A 17,350-nucleotide genomic window follows, 5' to 3' on the forward strand; every position below is an offset into this window, starting at 1 on the left:
TTTATCATTCCAGCGAGATGTATGCATTTAATGAGTCAAACCAGCCGAAGTCACATGCAGTGGCCCTCATGTGCAGTGAGTGAATGAGCACTGCAGTAGAGTCCTCTAGAGTGCTCTAACACCTGTCTACTGGGGGATTCACCTCCTGTCAATCAGCCTTCCACATCTGCTGCCGAAGTATGAACCAAAGCTGGAGGGAAATCACAATCTCACAGGAACAAAAAATGTGGTGCATGTGTGTGTGTGTTAGTGTATGTGTGTGTGTATGTATGTGTGTGTGCATAATGCATGAGTGTCTTATATTTTCAAGCAGGCCTGCATGATTTTACCCCTGTAATTGCTGTAAAGAGGCCTCAAACAGCTCTGGCAAGCAGCCCTGCTGATATAGGGTAGGTCTCTAAACAGCAGATCGTGATTGAGCATCTTGCTGCTGTCACAAGCCTGGCAGAGCCAGCAGTAGCTGAGTGAGCCCGACACCGACGGAGACAGAGAGAGAAAAGCCAGGAAGCAGGATAAATGTGTAAGAGATTGGCCGTGACCTCCTGAAAATTTAACCATTGCCTGTATTTTTCCACTGTTTTTGCTCCCTTTGTGGCACAGTCACTGCATGTGTTAGCAAGACATGTGATATAGTGCTATTACTAGAATAAGTTTGGCTGGAATGCCATTAATATACTATGCATGTGCAAGGACACTTTATATAAATACAAAACATTTGTGCAATTTTACTTGTTTGGGTTTTTAGCCAGGCTCTGTGCAGGGCAATAGCAATCTGTTATTTGTTCACGTGGTTCAACACTTCAATCCAAATTAAAATATCTCAACAACTATGGATGAATTGCTATAAATTGGGATTTGTGATTTCCAGACAATAAATCCTAATGACATTGGCAATACCCTAAATTTTCCTGTAGCACCACCACAAGGTTGAGATATAATTCTGTTTATGAATAAACACCATCAAGACATTCCCATCAGCCTTTGCTGTAGGCTTACTTGTCTTTAGTGCAGATCACCAAACAGTAACATGCTAAAAATCTGAACCAAGATGGTGAGCATTATATATGCTAAATACCAGCTCTGTCATGTTGGTGTTAGCTGAGTGTATCAATGTTTCCGGGGTTTTCTGCATGTAGCTTTCATGATAGTGGCCGAGCCAGCTAGCACCCAACTATGTCAACAGCGTAAACAGTGCCAACAATGGCAACAGTAATGACAAAGCTAACAGTGTTAACCAGGTGGGCTACCGGAGGTGCTGCGCTTTCTCACTGCTGTCATTCTGAGGCACAACATACTGCACAGTGGTGCTGATTAGGTAACCATTAGGAAACTCACACAAGACTCACATGCATGTGCACCCGGCTCTCAGATTACAATACACACAGAGTTAGCCTGAGTTCATTCTCTGCTCAGGATGCCATTAGTCCATATCTTTATATAGCAAATGTTTGCTGCTATATTAATGCTCTGAATATTGCATAGACCTCTTTTAAGTTCAGCCTGACAGAGCTGCTCTTGTGGCTGTAGACGCTTGGTCGTTGTTTCCTCTATTTCAAAAGGGTTTTTTTCAATACTTGCATGTGAATAAAAATGTTTGTATAGGAATGAAATATAAATACATAGATTAGAACACTGGTGATACAGAAATATACAGTAGCTTAACAACCACAATGACAGCATAATCTCTCTTTGCAGTTAAAACAATGATTGTGTAGAACATAAAAAGCATATTTACACAGATCTATGATTATTTTGTTTCGACCTAATCCTTCCCCACCATGCATTGGATAATGTGAACAAGAAGTGTAATGTTGCCATGAATTACTAAGTTAGTTGTAAGCTTCACCTAAGACCACTTTTTCACCGGAAACTAAGTACATGTTGGCAAATCTGCACTATAGGAATTTATGCTGCATCAGCTACTGGCAATTCCTACTTGATAGCAAAAAAAGTCTAAATTTGACCTTAAATGAGACACTGCTCCAACTGGAAAGAGTAAAGTGCATTGATTTAGGTATTATGTGTTGGACATCTCCTGTGACACTAAAAAAGGAGATGATTTGTTGCACAAAATGTGTTGATCTGGTGTTTTAATTGAATGCGCTGAGTAAGGAAGACAGTAGATATTGATACACGATTGCACAATTAATTCACTGTCTTAATTGTTTAGAGTAGGGAGGGGAAGACAATTCAGTTTCTCCCTGTGTGGGGACTTTGTCGCAAGGGGCGAAAGGAGTGTTTCATTACAGTCTCTTAGTGAGCCATGAATTGGGACTAGGTAATGCAGCACGAAGACTATATTTTCCCCATTGAATGTCGGCAGCATGAAGTGGCAGCTGTTTGGAGGATTACCCTTAAATATAAATTCTTGCTAGATGCTCATTTTGCATGATTGAACATCTTTAAGTTCACAAGGAGCTGCAGATTAGCTGAGTCTCCTTGAGCCCAATGAAAGTCATCTGCAGCGGCAACTTCCAGCACATCTAAAACTTATCTTAGGGGTCCCTCTTCCTGAACACTGCTGCTGCTTTATGAATGAGACCTCAGCACAGGCTCAATTTATGGTGCATGGAAATAATGAGACGTATTGGGAGGTTTACTATTGCATCTCAAAGTTGGGCGCCACCCACGAAGACAAGCCAGGCAGCTCTTCATGCTCAGAGTTAGCACTATGAAAATAGTATGAAAACAGCCCTCTGGAGTAACGTTTCATATTATTCCCTCTTGTCTGTGTGCTCATATGTGAAATTGAATAATCACTGGATGTGAGAGATTTAAAAAAAATTCTAATTTTAATACTTACTTTCAAGGGTGGTGAAAGTGATTGTTTGCCTGAACAATGTGCTTTCCTTACATTGTGAACTTGAAGTAATACACATGCTCTCCTGCTGGTATTTACAACATATTTCACTGCAGGTGGAAGTTAATACTTTGATGCTGATAAGATGTACAGTACCTTCACAAATGTCATTGTTGATCTGGTATCCCGGGGGACAGGTGATCAGTCTCTGACAGATATAACTTCCAGCAGTGTTCAGGCAACGTTCGTTCAACTGGCAGGCTCGCATGGACAAACATTCATTTATATCTAGATGTTTTTAAAAAAAGACAAAAGTGCCAGTGTGAAGAAAGAGAATAAATAATGAAAAGTGCACAGTAGAAGATGCTGGATAAAGACATGTACAACTACAATTTCCGCCTCCTGACTGTATGCCTCTGCACACTGTGCAGTCAAGTTGCACTTACAGTTTACATTCATGCCACACACACACACACACACACACACACACACACACACACACACACACACACACACACACACACACACACACACACACACACACACACACACCCCCACACCCACCCACCCACACACACACACTGCATTTTTTGTTCCATATCAGCTTCACATGCATCTTTCCCGCAACAGCACATTCTCTCCCTCTGTTCCTGGATTATGGTGTTACATAATGGCCTGAGAAGTTATTTTGCAGATTATTATGATGCCGCAGTCAAGTTGACCTTTGACCTTTTGGATATTTTATCCTGTTCGACAACTATGTGAAAATTTTTCGGAATTAGTGTATGAATTTTTGAGCTATGGACAAAAAATGTTTTGTGAGGTCACAGAGAGCTGGACCTTGGACCAACAAAATCTAATGGGTTCATCTTTGAGTCCAAGTGAGCGTTTGTGCCAAATTTGAAGAGATTCTTTTGAGGTGTTTGTGAGATATCACATTCACAGATGCAAGGTCACATCGACCCTGAAATTTGTACAGCAAAATCTAATCAGTTTACCGTTGACTCCAGGTGGACGTTTGTGCCAAATTTGAAAAGACTCCCTCAAGGTGTTCTTAATCCTTTGAAACCTGGATCAACATCAGTTTTCTGATGGCAATAAATGTCCCAAATATTGCAAGAAATCTTACCTAAAAAATGTTTTAAAAAGGAAGAGAGGATTATTAGAAAATAATCCAAAAATAGGGATAAATGTCCAGAAAACTATATATATAATTGTAATAATTTTGTATTTGAAATAAATTATGATAAATGATATGAAAAAAAGAACATATTACAAATATTAATTCAATACATTTTTAAGGCATGTTTTACTTTTTTTGCTGCTTATTTTGAGGTAGAGTGATCTTTATCTTTGACCACCAAAATCTTCTTGAGTCCAAGTGGACGTTTGGGCCAAATTTAAAAGAATTCCCAAAAGGTGTTCTTGAGATATCGCGATCATGAGAATGGAGTGGACAGTGGCAATCCAAAGACATAATGACTCCAGGCACAGCTATCAGCGGCACAGAGGCATAAACATGCTGAGCAGTGGTCTGAGTGTAGCACTCTGCAGTCAGAAGGAGATTAAAGAGACAGGTTGGACCCTCCTCAGGGAGAGAGATTAGGGGTGAGGCCACTGGGTATAACCTCCACACAATGAGAAATTTGTCACCACACTGAGCTACTCTCTGTGTCACTGCCACAGTTTGTGGCTGTCAAACAGGAGAGAGGTTATGGCTTAATTTAAAGATATATCCCCAGAGAGACAGCTTAGAGCTGATCAGCCTCATGATAAAACACACACTACTCTTAGTGCAAATAAAGAGTACATATGGGATGCAGTTCAGATATATGGTAAAAAATGCATGGATAGTTGGGATGATTCCTCTGGTATAGAGGTTCAGTTCAGGAACAAGATGAAAAGAATGTCTCCCATTTATATATTTTATTTGCCAGCACCACAGTGTGTTGTGGAGAGTGAAGGGGATTAGGGCTGTATCTCTTCTGCACATCTAGAGGCGCTGATTAGAGAAAAAGACAAATCAGCGGCGGACAGTCGTGCCAAGAAACTCTCCATAACTGGAACCCCTCTGGCTGAGACAGACGACAGAAATGAGGGCTGAAATTGCAGGCCATTTTTCACCTCTGTGATTGCACGAAATTTCCACATGCTGCCCTGCTGTGAGGTGAGAAAATGTTTTCAGCATTATAACTAAGTTTTGGTCCCTTACCCTCGCAGGAGTGTCCATCAGATGTAAGAGAGAATCCTGGGAAACAGGAGCATTGTGGCCTTCCACCCACTGAGGTGCAGTGTTGCTCACATGGGCCGTTTCCTGAAAATAATCCATATAGTGAGGTCAAATCAAACATACTGTACTAAAACTCCACACAACACAATTTAGGGTGAAACAGAGGAGTGCTTTGTGGCTCTGGGTGGGAGACAGAACATTATTTACTGTATTGCCGTTTGCTCATTTCCTTTTTCCAGGTTGATCCCTGACCTGGTCATATTGTATTTCCTACTTTTGGCCCACAGTGTGGTAGACCTCCACCCTGGTGTTATGACAACCAAACACGACAAACAAAATGTGAACCTTCGCACATTATGATATGGAGAAATCGTTGCTGAAAACAAACTAACCTTTGATAGCATCTCACCCCTTGACATTTACAACACAACTACATTTCTCGGAAAGCATGAATCCGACATAATAACATGTCAATCTATAGCAGCCCATGCCGCCTTCTCCTCTAAACATATTCCACTGCATCGAGATGGATGCTCCAGTTTCCCATTAAGACGCAAGGATGAATGAAAGTGCTCGTCGTGGGTTGTCATTCCTGCAGCTCCCTCTCCCCTCATTAAGCTGTGTGTTTCTAACCTTCACAGGGGTTGAGTGGGACAACTGGCTGGGTGGGGGGCGGAAGCGGTGAAGTGGGCTCGGCTGCTACTCTGTCATCCTCCTTCAGTCTGTTCTCCTCGTCCACCGTCTCTGCAGAAACATGAATAATCCCATCACAAGGGGGGCGATGAATTACACTGTAATCAAGGCTTCCACCTCTCCATCTACTGTGGTCTTAGTTAGAGGCTTAAACCTTGTGCAATTCCTACATCTTCATCTGACGATGTGAGGCTGGCAGCTACAGATGAAAGTTGTAATCGCAGTGAAGGTGAGACAGGAAAAAACATTGCCTGCAGACAAACATTTGGTTTTATTAGTGAGCCCCATCCCTCACTGTAATTTGCTGAGAGCTCTGGCATTAGTATCCTGTTGAGACAGGCTTGTGTTGGTGAAAGCTAGTGTTGATTAAAGTCTGAAACACTGCAGACAACTTCACCTGAAAATACTTCCAAACTGTACATCTGAGCGCACCTGAGCTTGTGCAAAGAATGATTTATATTTTTATGATAGTGAAAATGCTGCTTTTTTTCTTCAGCTAAAAAGCTTTTTTTTGTAGATTAGTTGAGCAGTGCTGTCAGTCCAGGAAAGGGATGTTAGTGTGTGATTAAAATAACTATTATTAGGCTAGTATCAGAGCTTGCAGACAGGAAGGAACTCAAAGAGACCAGGAAAATAATACACTGTGTATGTGTAGACAAATTACGACAAATGGGGTCTTCCTGACAGGAACGCTGACTGTAAATCATATTTTCAAAGAGCAAATGGCACCGCTTTCCTGTGTACTGGCATCACTGGAAATGTCTGCTACATAGAACAGTGTGACAAAAGAAGATTGGTGGTTTTCGCTTTACCTTGCGCACATGTGAGAGCATCCTCTTGCAGTACGTATCCAGGGAAGCACTCACAGCGGAAAGAGCCTGGTGTGTTGACACATCTGTGGTGGCAGATGTTGCCCTCATACATCAGGCACTCATCCATGTCCTCCACCTCAACAGGACCCTCCACTGCATTCTCCCCATCCCGCTCCTCGCTAATGGAGAAAGCTTCTTTAGGGTACGGGCTGTCGGACACTGCAGGAGAGAGTGGCTGTTATTCTCACTGTATGATAGATAACTGCATAAAATGTTCATAAAAGAAAACATCTTTTAATGATAATAATTACAGGAAAGAAATAATGGCTACAACACTTATGAGGATTTCTCTCATGTTCATTTTTTAGTGTAAGGTTTGATTCTGCAGTGATAAATACACATTACCACATTATCTATATTATCTATATCTATAACCAGTTTGCAACGGTCTTCCTTAGATTCGTATATGTAAATTTCAGGGGTCGTGCAGGGAACACATCCCACTCAATATTTAGAATATGTGTTCATATTACAGCAGAGGAGTTTTGCTTTGATCAAAATAAAGACATTTACAGCATAAATTTATGCAGAAAAAAAACACAAATTGGTGTATAAAAATATACTAGAATACAGGAAATTAGTGTCACCAATTCGGTATCTGACTAAATGTCAGACTAAATGACTACCAACAGCATAGTGGTTCACTGAAAAAAGGATTTAATGCAGGCAGGCAGACAAGGTCTGTTAGAACTGGGCTGCTATACTTTGTTCTGGGAGGCCAATGAGGCATGACATTTTTTCGGCAGGGTTGGGGAATCTTACTGCAATGCTTCCTTTTCACAAAAATCTATTGTCTTTGGTTTAAAACAGTACTTTTCCCTGGCAGTGCTCTGGTGTCCCCACCCAGCAACACCTCCTTTCTTGGCATAAAGCATACAGTGCATTCACATTTTGGGGTGTGTGTGTATTTGGGCATGCAAATAATTGTACAGTACCTTTTTTTGGTGGTGGACTGGCGTTGAGAGCGGGCCTTTCTCTGACTCTCTGCCAGTCGTCTTGATTCCCAGCTCTGCTCTGCTCCCCCTTGCAGCAGGTTAAAAAGACGTGTCTACAGTGGAAGCCCAGGACGCGGTGGGCTTCACAGCGATGCCCCTCACGGCGGAACTGCAGCCCCAGAGAGCAGCAGTCACAGCACTCCTGCAGGTCACACACTCAGTTTTTACACATGGCGTTATGGATTATGAAGCTTTTTGGATCAGCTGCTGTACATTTTATGAAAAAGATTAAACTCAGTGGTTCATACTGTCTGCAAGGTTCGTCTTCAGCTACACCATTGACATAGCTTTCAGGGATGGTTAACCCCCAAATGAAAAATACATATTTTGTCCTCTGAGCTGTAGTGCTATTAATCAAACTAGAATATTTTGGTGTAAGGCGCTGAGTGCTGGAGATATTTGCCATAGAGATGTCTGCCTTCTCTCAGATGCAATGAAACCACACAGCACTCGACTTGTGGTGTTTAAAGCATTAAAAAACACAGTTGAAAAACTCAACAGCATGTCTCTTTCCAGAAATCATGACCCAGTTACTCAAGACAATCCACAGACCTTGTTGTAAGCAGTTTTATGTTGAAACTATTTTCTTTATCCCAAACTACACGTGCCAACAGTATCACTGTGCAGAAGGACGTGTGCATCTACTCATGGATGAGAGGCTTGTGCTTGTGACAGTGTGAGATATGAACATTGATGGTGTTCTCCTCAGCTGAACTATAGCATTAGCTCACTGATGCTCAGTGAGCTAGCAGTAGATGCACGCTTCCCCCTGCACAGTGATCTTTTATATTGATGGCCTACAAGGCATATGCTTTTTGGGCTGCACGGTACTTTTTCGATTCAATACTGCAAGTGACCACTGGAAAAAAAACTTGGAAGCAAGACTTAGTAGTGTTCCTGGGGGCGTGGTTATTGCCACAGCCACTGTTAGCTCATTTAATTAAACTTTTTTTTTTTTTTTTTTTTTTGCCAATTATGTAAAAATTCAGTTCAAATTTGCGCTAAATTTGGATTAAAAAACAAGATTTGTGAGCATGTTCCCATGCTGATGTTAGCATATACCTCAAAGCACCACCGTGTCTAAGGTAGCTATAGATTCTTAATCTTGTTGAAATTAACTTTAACAGTAACAAACTAGAATTTGGGGTCAACTCTCCACTTGCTCATGGTCTCTCACTGTGTTGGCTGTAGCTCTCAGCAAGATCACCACTTAAGAGCTCACGGAGGCAAAGAAAACATGAAAGTGAAGTAATGACCGCTGTGATGTACTGTGGTTGTAGATGGCATAATATTACTAAATCTACAGGGGTCCTACAGAAAAGTGGTGAAAGCCAATATCCAACAGCAATAATGACCCCATGCTGCTCAAGGGCCTCTGAGCAGGTGAGTAAGTAGCCTATCCTTTAACACACAGGTCAGATAGCATATTAGTGGCTTTGGGAATCTGGGCGAGCACGATCGAGTTATACAGTCACCGTGACATGACCCTCACTCACCGCCATAACAGCCTCGTGTCTACCACTGCTACTGTTTTACCACACCAATTATCAGTCCGTGTTTCCACAATTTCAGAGAGGCCAAACAATTGACATCTGACATTTCAAATTTGCTGAGGTCTGCTTTGAAGGCTGGAAACCTTAAAGACTGTGGGAACCTTTGGTTGTAATTGGCCCTAAATCATATTGTGTAAATTAAATAAGGTAATTGAATAACAGGGAATTGGCACCACAGCAGTAATACTCGGAGGGGATATCGAGAGTAAAGTTGCTCCAAAACTACAGAGACAGACTCTCGCTGGCATCAGACGACACGTGTTTTCAATTCTATGGCAGCTAATGCTTTCATCAATTGCTAATTCAGACTGTATTAGGCTTAATTTGAAATTTAAAAAGTCATTAAGTCTGACTGTGAACCCAATGAACTGTGCTTGCCCTTTGCGAGGCTATCTGGTCACAGATACTTGCCTTGTAGGAATCGATCCCACATTTGTCGCTGGCGTCGTCTTGACACGTATTTTCTGCTCTGGCTGCATTCATTCCAGCCAAACACCGACTTTCTCTCAGGGAGCCGTGGCAGCACTGTTGTTGGGCAGTCCTGGCAGAGGAAAGCACAAAGGAGAAAGCACTGCTAAAGTGTTGGAACTGCAACAGCAACAATAAGTGGGCTGGCTGGTCTCCCCAAGAGTGCTGCTACAGAGCTGGCGGTGTTTTCAAGTTTCTGTAAATGTTATTACAAGAAAACATGGAAATCTGAATAATTCACTACAAGTCAAAGCTCAGAAGACCATGAACTGTTTCCAAAGACAGATTATCTTAAATGTGATTGATCTTGCAAGAAAACATCCACATGCACATTTTAACAATGTCACTTTATTACTCTATGTTTACTCTATGTTGATGGTTGTTCATGGTAATGGCAAAAAAAAGAAAGACATTTTTAAAACTTGTGACCATGGAATTAGTAGTATCATCAGTGCTAGTGTTATTTCCATGCATGTATTCTAGATTTTTACCATTATAGTACTTTTAAAACATCTCAAAAATGTTAAACAAACTGACTCATACTGATAGAATTTATTTTATCAATTATATGATGGAATAACAGTTAATATATGGTAGTTAAAACAGTGAATATTCAACCCTTTTTATAATTTAAAAAGTTTAATTTTCAGCATCGCTACTTTTCCGCTCAAAGGCCTATACTGGACCATTTGGTAAAGCATGGCTTTAGACATTAAAAAAAATCATACTTACAATTTTATTTCACCACATTTATAATGGATAAAATTATATGCGTCATTTCACAATAAAGATCAGAAGATTCCTTTTTTAATTTCTTAGCAAATGGACAATTTTAATTTCAATTGCTTAGCATCACTACCCTTAGCCTACTATAAAAGGCCAAATCAAAGGCATGTTTTTGAAAAATATTTGACCCTTGTTAGATTTTTATTTTTGTATAAAGTTATTAATCTGCTCAGTAAGACCTCTGAAACTACAACATGTCGAAAAAAAATGTCTTCCTTTGAAAATCCCACCCATAAATCCCTCATGTCTGGTTTGATTTTTCTTGTTATTCTTTCTATGGGAAACGAACTGAAAACAGATACTATTTAAAGACACAGCAATGTCTAAGAGATTTTTTTTTTTTGGCATAACACACCTAAACCAAATGGTAGACATGGCTCAACCAGGTTGTGTTAAGTTCAACACATTTTCATCATTTATAGGCTAGTGACTCAAAATGTGCTCAGCCAAACGGTTTAGCAGGACGTTGAGTCAAATGAAGCAGCTAAACAGTCAACTACCTTTTCACAGAAGACAATTTCAGATGATTTACAGTGTTGTAGTTAATTATAAGAATTAAGCTAAATGATGTGAGCGGGCGTTTAATAATGGCCTTACCAGCAGATGGAGTGCCGATCGTTTGTGGGCGGCTCCATGTTTTTGCAGTGACCATTAGCTGAAGCCCATTTCTCCCCTGTCTCACAGCAGGTCTTCACCAGCTCCTTGGCAGACACTGTAATGAAACACAAACACCCAGTTCCAGATTTATCCCACTCAGTGCAGCCAGTGTTTGGGAACACATGAAATAATGGTTACCATGTGAATTCAGCTGGAAGAGGATGGTTAACATTTACGATCATAGAATCAGTGAGACGCTGTAAAATCTTGTTGCAGGATTTCACTTTTGGTGGAACACTTGTCTCAGAAATAGACTTGAAGTGTAGACTACACACTGAGAATAGCAAGTACAATCTGTGTTTTTCTTTTCAGACTCCTCGACTCCGCTCTTACTTTCATTGGCAAGGAGAAGTATGTAACCCAAAACTCTTTAAAATTACTTTCAGAGTAAAATTGTCCTTTTTTGTTACATCCTGGCTAATCTGAGCTGGAGCAGAGTGAAAGAGTAACACATTAGCACTTCATTTCAAACTGGCTCAGGGAAGACACAGAGCAAAAACACATTATCCTGTTTAACAGAAAAATGTATGTACGTGTTCTTTCAATAACAGGGAAGCACATTCCAGCTTTGATTTGTGGCTCTTGCACTGTTAAAGACTGATGACATGCATGTCTTAACAGTCAGTCACAGGACAAAATATTTGTTTTCTGGATACATATCAAACACATTTTTTTTTTTTTGCAGAGCGTTGAGTGTTTACCAGCTGTGACAACATTTCGACGGCTGGTATTTGTTTTTAGTTTGTGAGTTTGTTTTAATCAAAGCAAAATGTGGCTCTGGTGGCACTACTGTGGCAGGAACTACCACAGAAGCTGTTTTGAGTAGTTTGCCAGGTGTTTATATATACAGTATGTCTGCCCATCTGTCTGTGGACTGATTGTGTTAACTGATGGCTCAAACAATGGCGTCACAGCTGTTCGAGATGCAGTCACAAAACTTTACAGATGTGTTTTGGAGATCAAAATGTATTCCAAATTCAAAGATGGGTGTACTCTAAGCCAGGGGACTGGAAGTAGTGCTGTAAGAATTGGGGAAGGGGCCAATGCCCCTCCACTTTACGCCCCTGGCCCACATTAATATTTAGCTGCAAATCACTGTGATGGCTGGAGTGATCCAATTGCATAATGGCTTCTATTTATGTTTGTTGTGTAATTTTGAGATTAAAATCAGTCTAAAGCCAAAAGAAAGGTGCAGGAAGCTTTGTGAAGCTGTACTAAGGAACACCAGTGCTTTGAGCTAAATGACATAAATAAAACATGACATGTTATTATGTCATAAAACATGACATAAATAACATGTATCATATTTTAATAATTCTACTTATATTTAATGTGCTTCTGGAAGAATGCACACGCATTTTTCCTTAGATGATGTGAGGGTTTAAGGGCAGAGGGATGTCATATGCTTTAAAGCCCTCTGAGGCAAACTGTGTTTTGTGATAATGGACTTTATAAATAAAATTGACTTGACATGACAATATGGCAACAATGACAATCTGGCAGCTGAATGGGGAAAAAGACTGGGCTTTCAATACACAAAGGCTGATTACTAACCACACACAGGTTAGTGAAACAAGATACGGGTGAAACATATGAGGTAATCAACAAAGTTGGGAAAACTCAGGAAGTACAAGTAGCACTGAGTACATTGAGAACACATTTCAGAATTAAACAGTAACCTGACACAAAGACACGAAGATGGACTTGACAGAATATCACAGTGTATCAAATTTACCGGCAATCCATCCAATTTCACTAAAACCAAAATGTGAATGTACTGTCAACACCCAAGAAAAGGTCAGAGGATTACCAAAGTAAGTAGGCTCCATGGAGACCAGGAATATCTGTTCAAAATTTCATGAAAATCCATCATAAATTTGCTGAAATATTTCAGTCTGGACAAAAATGGTGGACTTACTGTTCAACAGACAAGGACAGACTGACATTGCCATCCCTGGAGCCACACTATGATAGTTAAAAATGATGTGAACAACCTTCTAAAAGCTTTAATTGGTCTCTCATAGCATGGTCTAACATAAGCCTTAAATGAGGGTGTAGGTCACGCAGAGGAGAGACCAAGCAAAAACCTTATTGTAATTCTAAATAGTATGAAGCCCAGCACAGACATCTGAGAGTGCCCAAGGTCATTTTAGCATTTCAACTTCCACTTTCACTTTATTTTTGTTGAAATACCTCTCCTCGACTTACCTATACATAATAAGACCAAAGCAATTACTCAGAATTGAACAAGCGGCTGCTACAGTGTGCATAATTTAAAGGTTTAGAAAGGAGCGAATCTAAACCTTGAGAGGCACAATGACTCTTTGATACATAACTACAGTAGGCTATCTGCACCAGCCGTGCAGTTAAACAAGTCCCTTTGAACCTGGCTGAATGTATATCAAAAGACAGCATGCATAATTGTTCATCCTCCTTCCTTTGCTTCCTATTCATTTTCTCCAGGAGGAACTGGTTCAGCCGTCATGAACATGGCACAAATTTGCTCCATGTGTCCATCCAGAGTGTGGAATGTATACAGATTTAAAATACATACAGTTCATGTTTACACAGGATTTAGTGGATGAAGGGACTTTGGAGGGAGGCTGTGTTTCACCAAGAATAACTACTGGGGATGAAAACAATGGTGAACTATTTTAGCAAAGCTATATATGAGTCTAACCAGGTCTCCTCCTCTCTTTGACAGACCTTCTAATTAAGACCGTATCACCACTTGTTCCATTCAGCGGTGCAATAATTAACTACGTTGATTTATCATGCTTTCACAATGGAGATCTAAAATGCACACTTGAAAGGTGGCTGGGAAGCATCTCTCTGTTCCAGGCTTGTCATTATCTATTTCCAATAAACTAGCATTAACACCAGATGCTTTGCTCTTGTCCAAATCCAAAAGCGGTGACATCACACCCTTTGAAAATATGAAGCCAGAATAACAACCAAAAAGGGCAACTCTCGACATGTCTGGAGGTGTCACGAGGCAGTGCACCGCCACTAATCAAGGCTCATATGTCTTTTCTTTTGTGGACTTGCCAATGATTTACAATACAGGTGGGCTGGAGAGAACATGATGAACAACGTCAGTAACTACATGCCAAAGGTACAGGACATACAAACGCATGTGGTTGAACATGTCAGATGATTGATGCTGAAAGCTTAAAAGCATGTCTGCGTTTGTGTGTGCACGTATGTGTGCGTGCAGGCTTGTGTTCAACTTCGGAGGGAGTGACACAAGTGTTCTTCTCACCTTCAACACAAACACTCACAGAGATATCGTGTCTGTTGAAACTCATAATCACTGTCCAAAAACAGCTGGATGTGACATAACAGGGAGGGCTCTCTGGCTGTCACCATGACTTCATTTCAAAAACGATCTATTCAGGATTCAATTATTGACAACTTATGTCCTAATCTCCCTGAGATTGTGAGCCAACATTCATGTGATTCATCTTTTTGTAGTCTTAATCGGGGTTAAGGTTAGTTGATGCGAGCCCTGAGGGCTTGCCTCAGTCTTTGATGGTTTCACACAGTAACCTCCAATCCAATTACACCTCCCTGTGGTTAGATAACATGAATGAAACATGCACACTGCTTTGGATTTATCACTAATGGTACACTGAATTACTGCGACTTAAAGCTTGTGTTTCCCAAAGATGCCACATGTGTCCTTGACATACCCACGCATGCATGGGCCCATAATGTTTTGTAAAGTCCCTGCTAGGCAACACCAGCTTTAGAGATTCTTTTTGCATATTAAATTGGCTAAGTGTATTCGACCACACGGCCCTGACCACATACTCTCCACAGTGTTCCACACTAATCTGACCCTGTTTCCTATTGCCTTATTATGCCTTATATATTCCAAGGTGTGTTCACAAAGCAGAACACAGGAAATGTGCTCATTTCTTGCCAGAGGAAATCCATCCAAATCCCGATTTTGGGCCTGATGGACAAAAATAAGAAGAAGTAATAATATTACCTAATTTGCTGTTTTTCACAAGTCCCATTAGGGACTGTTCGTTCCTTATGAGGAGAAGAGGGTGGTGTGGCTGGGAAGCATGTTTAATAATTTTTTAAGCACTGGGGAAGCACTGTTTTTTTTTCTATTTTGGCGTAAGGTAGAAACATACAACTATAATTGATTGTATTTTGTATTCATCTTAAATACCCTCTGAACTCTAAACCCCCGCTATATTTGAAAGGCTATGTTATCACTAGAAATCATAAAAAATTACAGCATCTATCATAATCAGAAATTATTATTGGATTTTCGAATTGCCAATGGTTCTTGAACTCATCATGCATGATGAACACTCAAAAGAAAAAAAAAAAACAAAAAAAAGGTAATCCAAGCTCAAAATAATGATATTTCATTGAAATCTTTATGGCTCATTTAAAATTTAGCAAAGAAAAAAGTTTGGACTGACCAGATCTTCTGAAAAAAAAAACAACAACCCTAAATTTTCCTTTTGATTTTAACTTTTAATTTTTAAAAATCAAAGTGTATGTTTCAAAAAGCTACTAATGTCTGTCATGCTAAGCTACTTGTCTGGCCACTGCTGCCACTGATGTGTGCAATTTATTTGGGAAAACGGTTATTAGGCCTATATGCACATGTTGCTAATACAGGCTGTGTGATGTGTGACTTATTAAATTTTTGTTGGTATTGTGTGGTAGGACCACAAACTGCCGGCCTATGATAGAGATTGACGACATAACAGCTCCAAAAAAAGTAAAGCCAAAACAGCTTAATCGCTCCCTGGTGGCTGACTGCAGTATAGTTCATAAACTCCACTCCCTCTGTTAGCAGATGGGAAATAAGCCAAACTAAAGTATAAGTTTAGATAAATAAAAACTGAATAAATTTCTACCAAGAATGGTTTTGGTAATTCTTTGTCCCCTGATTGTTTATTTGTTCAAGACTTTGTTTTTTTATGTTTTGCTTTAATTAGTTATTTAATGCTTTGTTATTTGTGCCAATTGGTGTGCTCACTATCAACAACGTTGCTCATGATTGGTTGTTCGGGTGTATGGGCAGGAACTCCACACTGCGGAGGTTGCTACTGCACAGACTCTGGCTCTAAATGATGTCATCAGTGCAAGATGGCAGCAGCCATATCTGCGATTTTGGCTTTGTTTTTGTAAAGTGGGAAAATGTAGAGATACATTGCCCATCTTTATATAGTATGACCAATGTCAAAATATCATGTTTTGCTAAAGTGCACACACAGCATGTGTGATAATGCAATCTGCAAGCAGGACTTGCATTTTGCTGAAAAAAACAAACAAAAAAAAAAAACAACCAAACAAACAAACAAAAAAAAAACAGCCGTTTGTTTTGACAAACATGTCTACTCCCATTCTGCTTGCTCATTACACTGACTCCAAATTCTATCCTTGGTGCATTATAAAGATATATGGTTATTTATGGTGGAAGAGTCATGTATTTTCTTCCAATCACTCAGGGAGACTCAAAAAAAAAATTGAGTTCAAGATTTAAAAAAACAAAAAAACAAAGTCCCACCCAAGCCATCCCCTCATCCGATAAATAAAGAACAGTCCCTTAGAGGTAACTTTGTTTTTGCATTAGAAATCATTATATCAGTGAAGCATGTTTATGAATGTATGATTTAATGTGAAAAGTTCACTTTTTTCATATTCAGTGGAGAAAACTTGATTGTATTGTGAGTCTGAAAGTATGCACTGCACTTTGCCTGTATGCCAATGACAGACAGAGGCGGATGTGTTTTTGTGTTACAATTTATCACCAATCACTCTCTACTTATACAGTGGGTCTCTTTTATGAGAGGTTTCCTGCATTCAGAGCAGATGTTTTTGTTATTTATAAGCACGGGTGACATGTGGATCGGGTGGTTTTTCAGTAAGGACATGCTGTGGACAGGAGATATGCCAAAATTCCTGGAAATGACCTGGAAGGCACCCTAGATTAACCAGTGAACTATCTTCTTCAAACTGATCTCCACACTAGTGGTACAGTAGGAATGAACTCTCACATGACCAGCTGTGGAATTCGCCCTCTTTTTTCATCCTAAGGAAAATTACACATCTGCTCAGCCCACTCCCATATGCAGCATGTTGTGACAGTGCTGTTGATAAAAACAAGCACTTCTTCGGTTATTCCACTTCACCTCAGATTTGTCTAATATTCTTGTCGTTGAGTTCACTGTGGTTGGTGCTTGGTAAAGTGGGAAGTTACTGAGAGGAGAATGTGTGGAGGTGTGCTTCAGATGAGGCGATTACTGGGAAGATTGGGAAACCAG

At 40.2% G+C, this 17,350-nt stretch overlaps 1 protein-coding gene across 1 annotated transcript in view; it reads right to left on the reverse strand.

Moving 5' to 3' along the window:
• LOC121947444 (fibulin-2-like) overlaps window positions 1-17,350 on the reverse strand; it is a 30,810-nt gene that overhangs the window by 6,027 nt on the left and 7,433 nt on the right. Inside the window, exons 3-9 of the mRNA XM_042492506.1 lie at window positions 10,995-11,109; window positions 9,555-9,684; window positions 7,531-7,732; window positions 6,536-6,754; window positions 5,664-5,774; window positions 5,013-5,114; window positions 2,957-3,088 (exon numbers count right to left, since the gene is read on the reverse strand). Of these exons, the coding sequence (XP_042348440.1) occupies window positions 2,957-3,088; window positions 5,013-5,114; window positions 5,664-5,774; window positions 6,536-6,754; window positions 7,531-7,732; window positions 9,555-9,684; window positions 10,995-11,109 (1,011 nt within the window). The remainder of the gene's footprint in view (window positions 1-2,956; window positions 3,089-5,012; window positions 5,115-5,663; window positions 5,775-6,535; window positions 6,755-7,530; window positions 7,733-9,554; window positions 9,685-10,994; window positions 11,110-17,350) is intronic.

This window comes from Plectropomus leopardus, chromosome 8 (genome assembly GCF_008729295.1).
Source record: "Plectropomus leopardus isolate mb chromosome 8, YSFRI_Pleo_2.0, whole genome shotgun sequence".
In the NCBI taxonomy this organism is placed as follows: Eukaryota; Metazoa; Chordata; class Actinopteri; order Perciformes; family Serranidae; genus Plectropomus; species Plectropomus leopardus.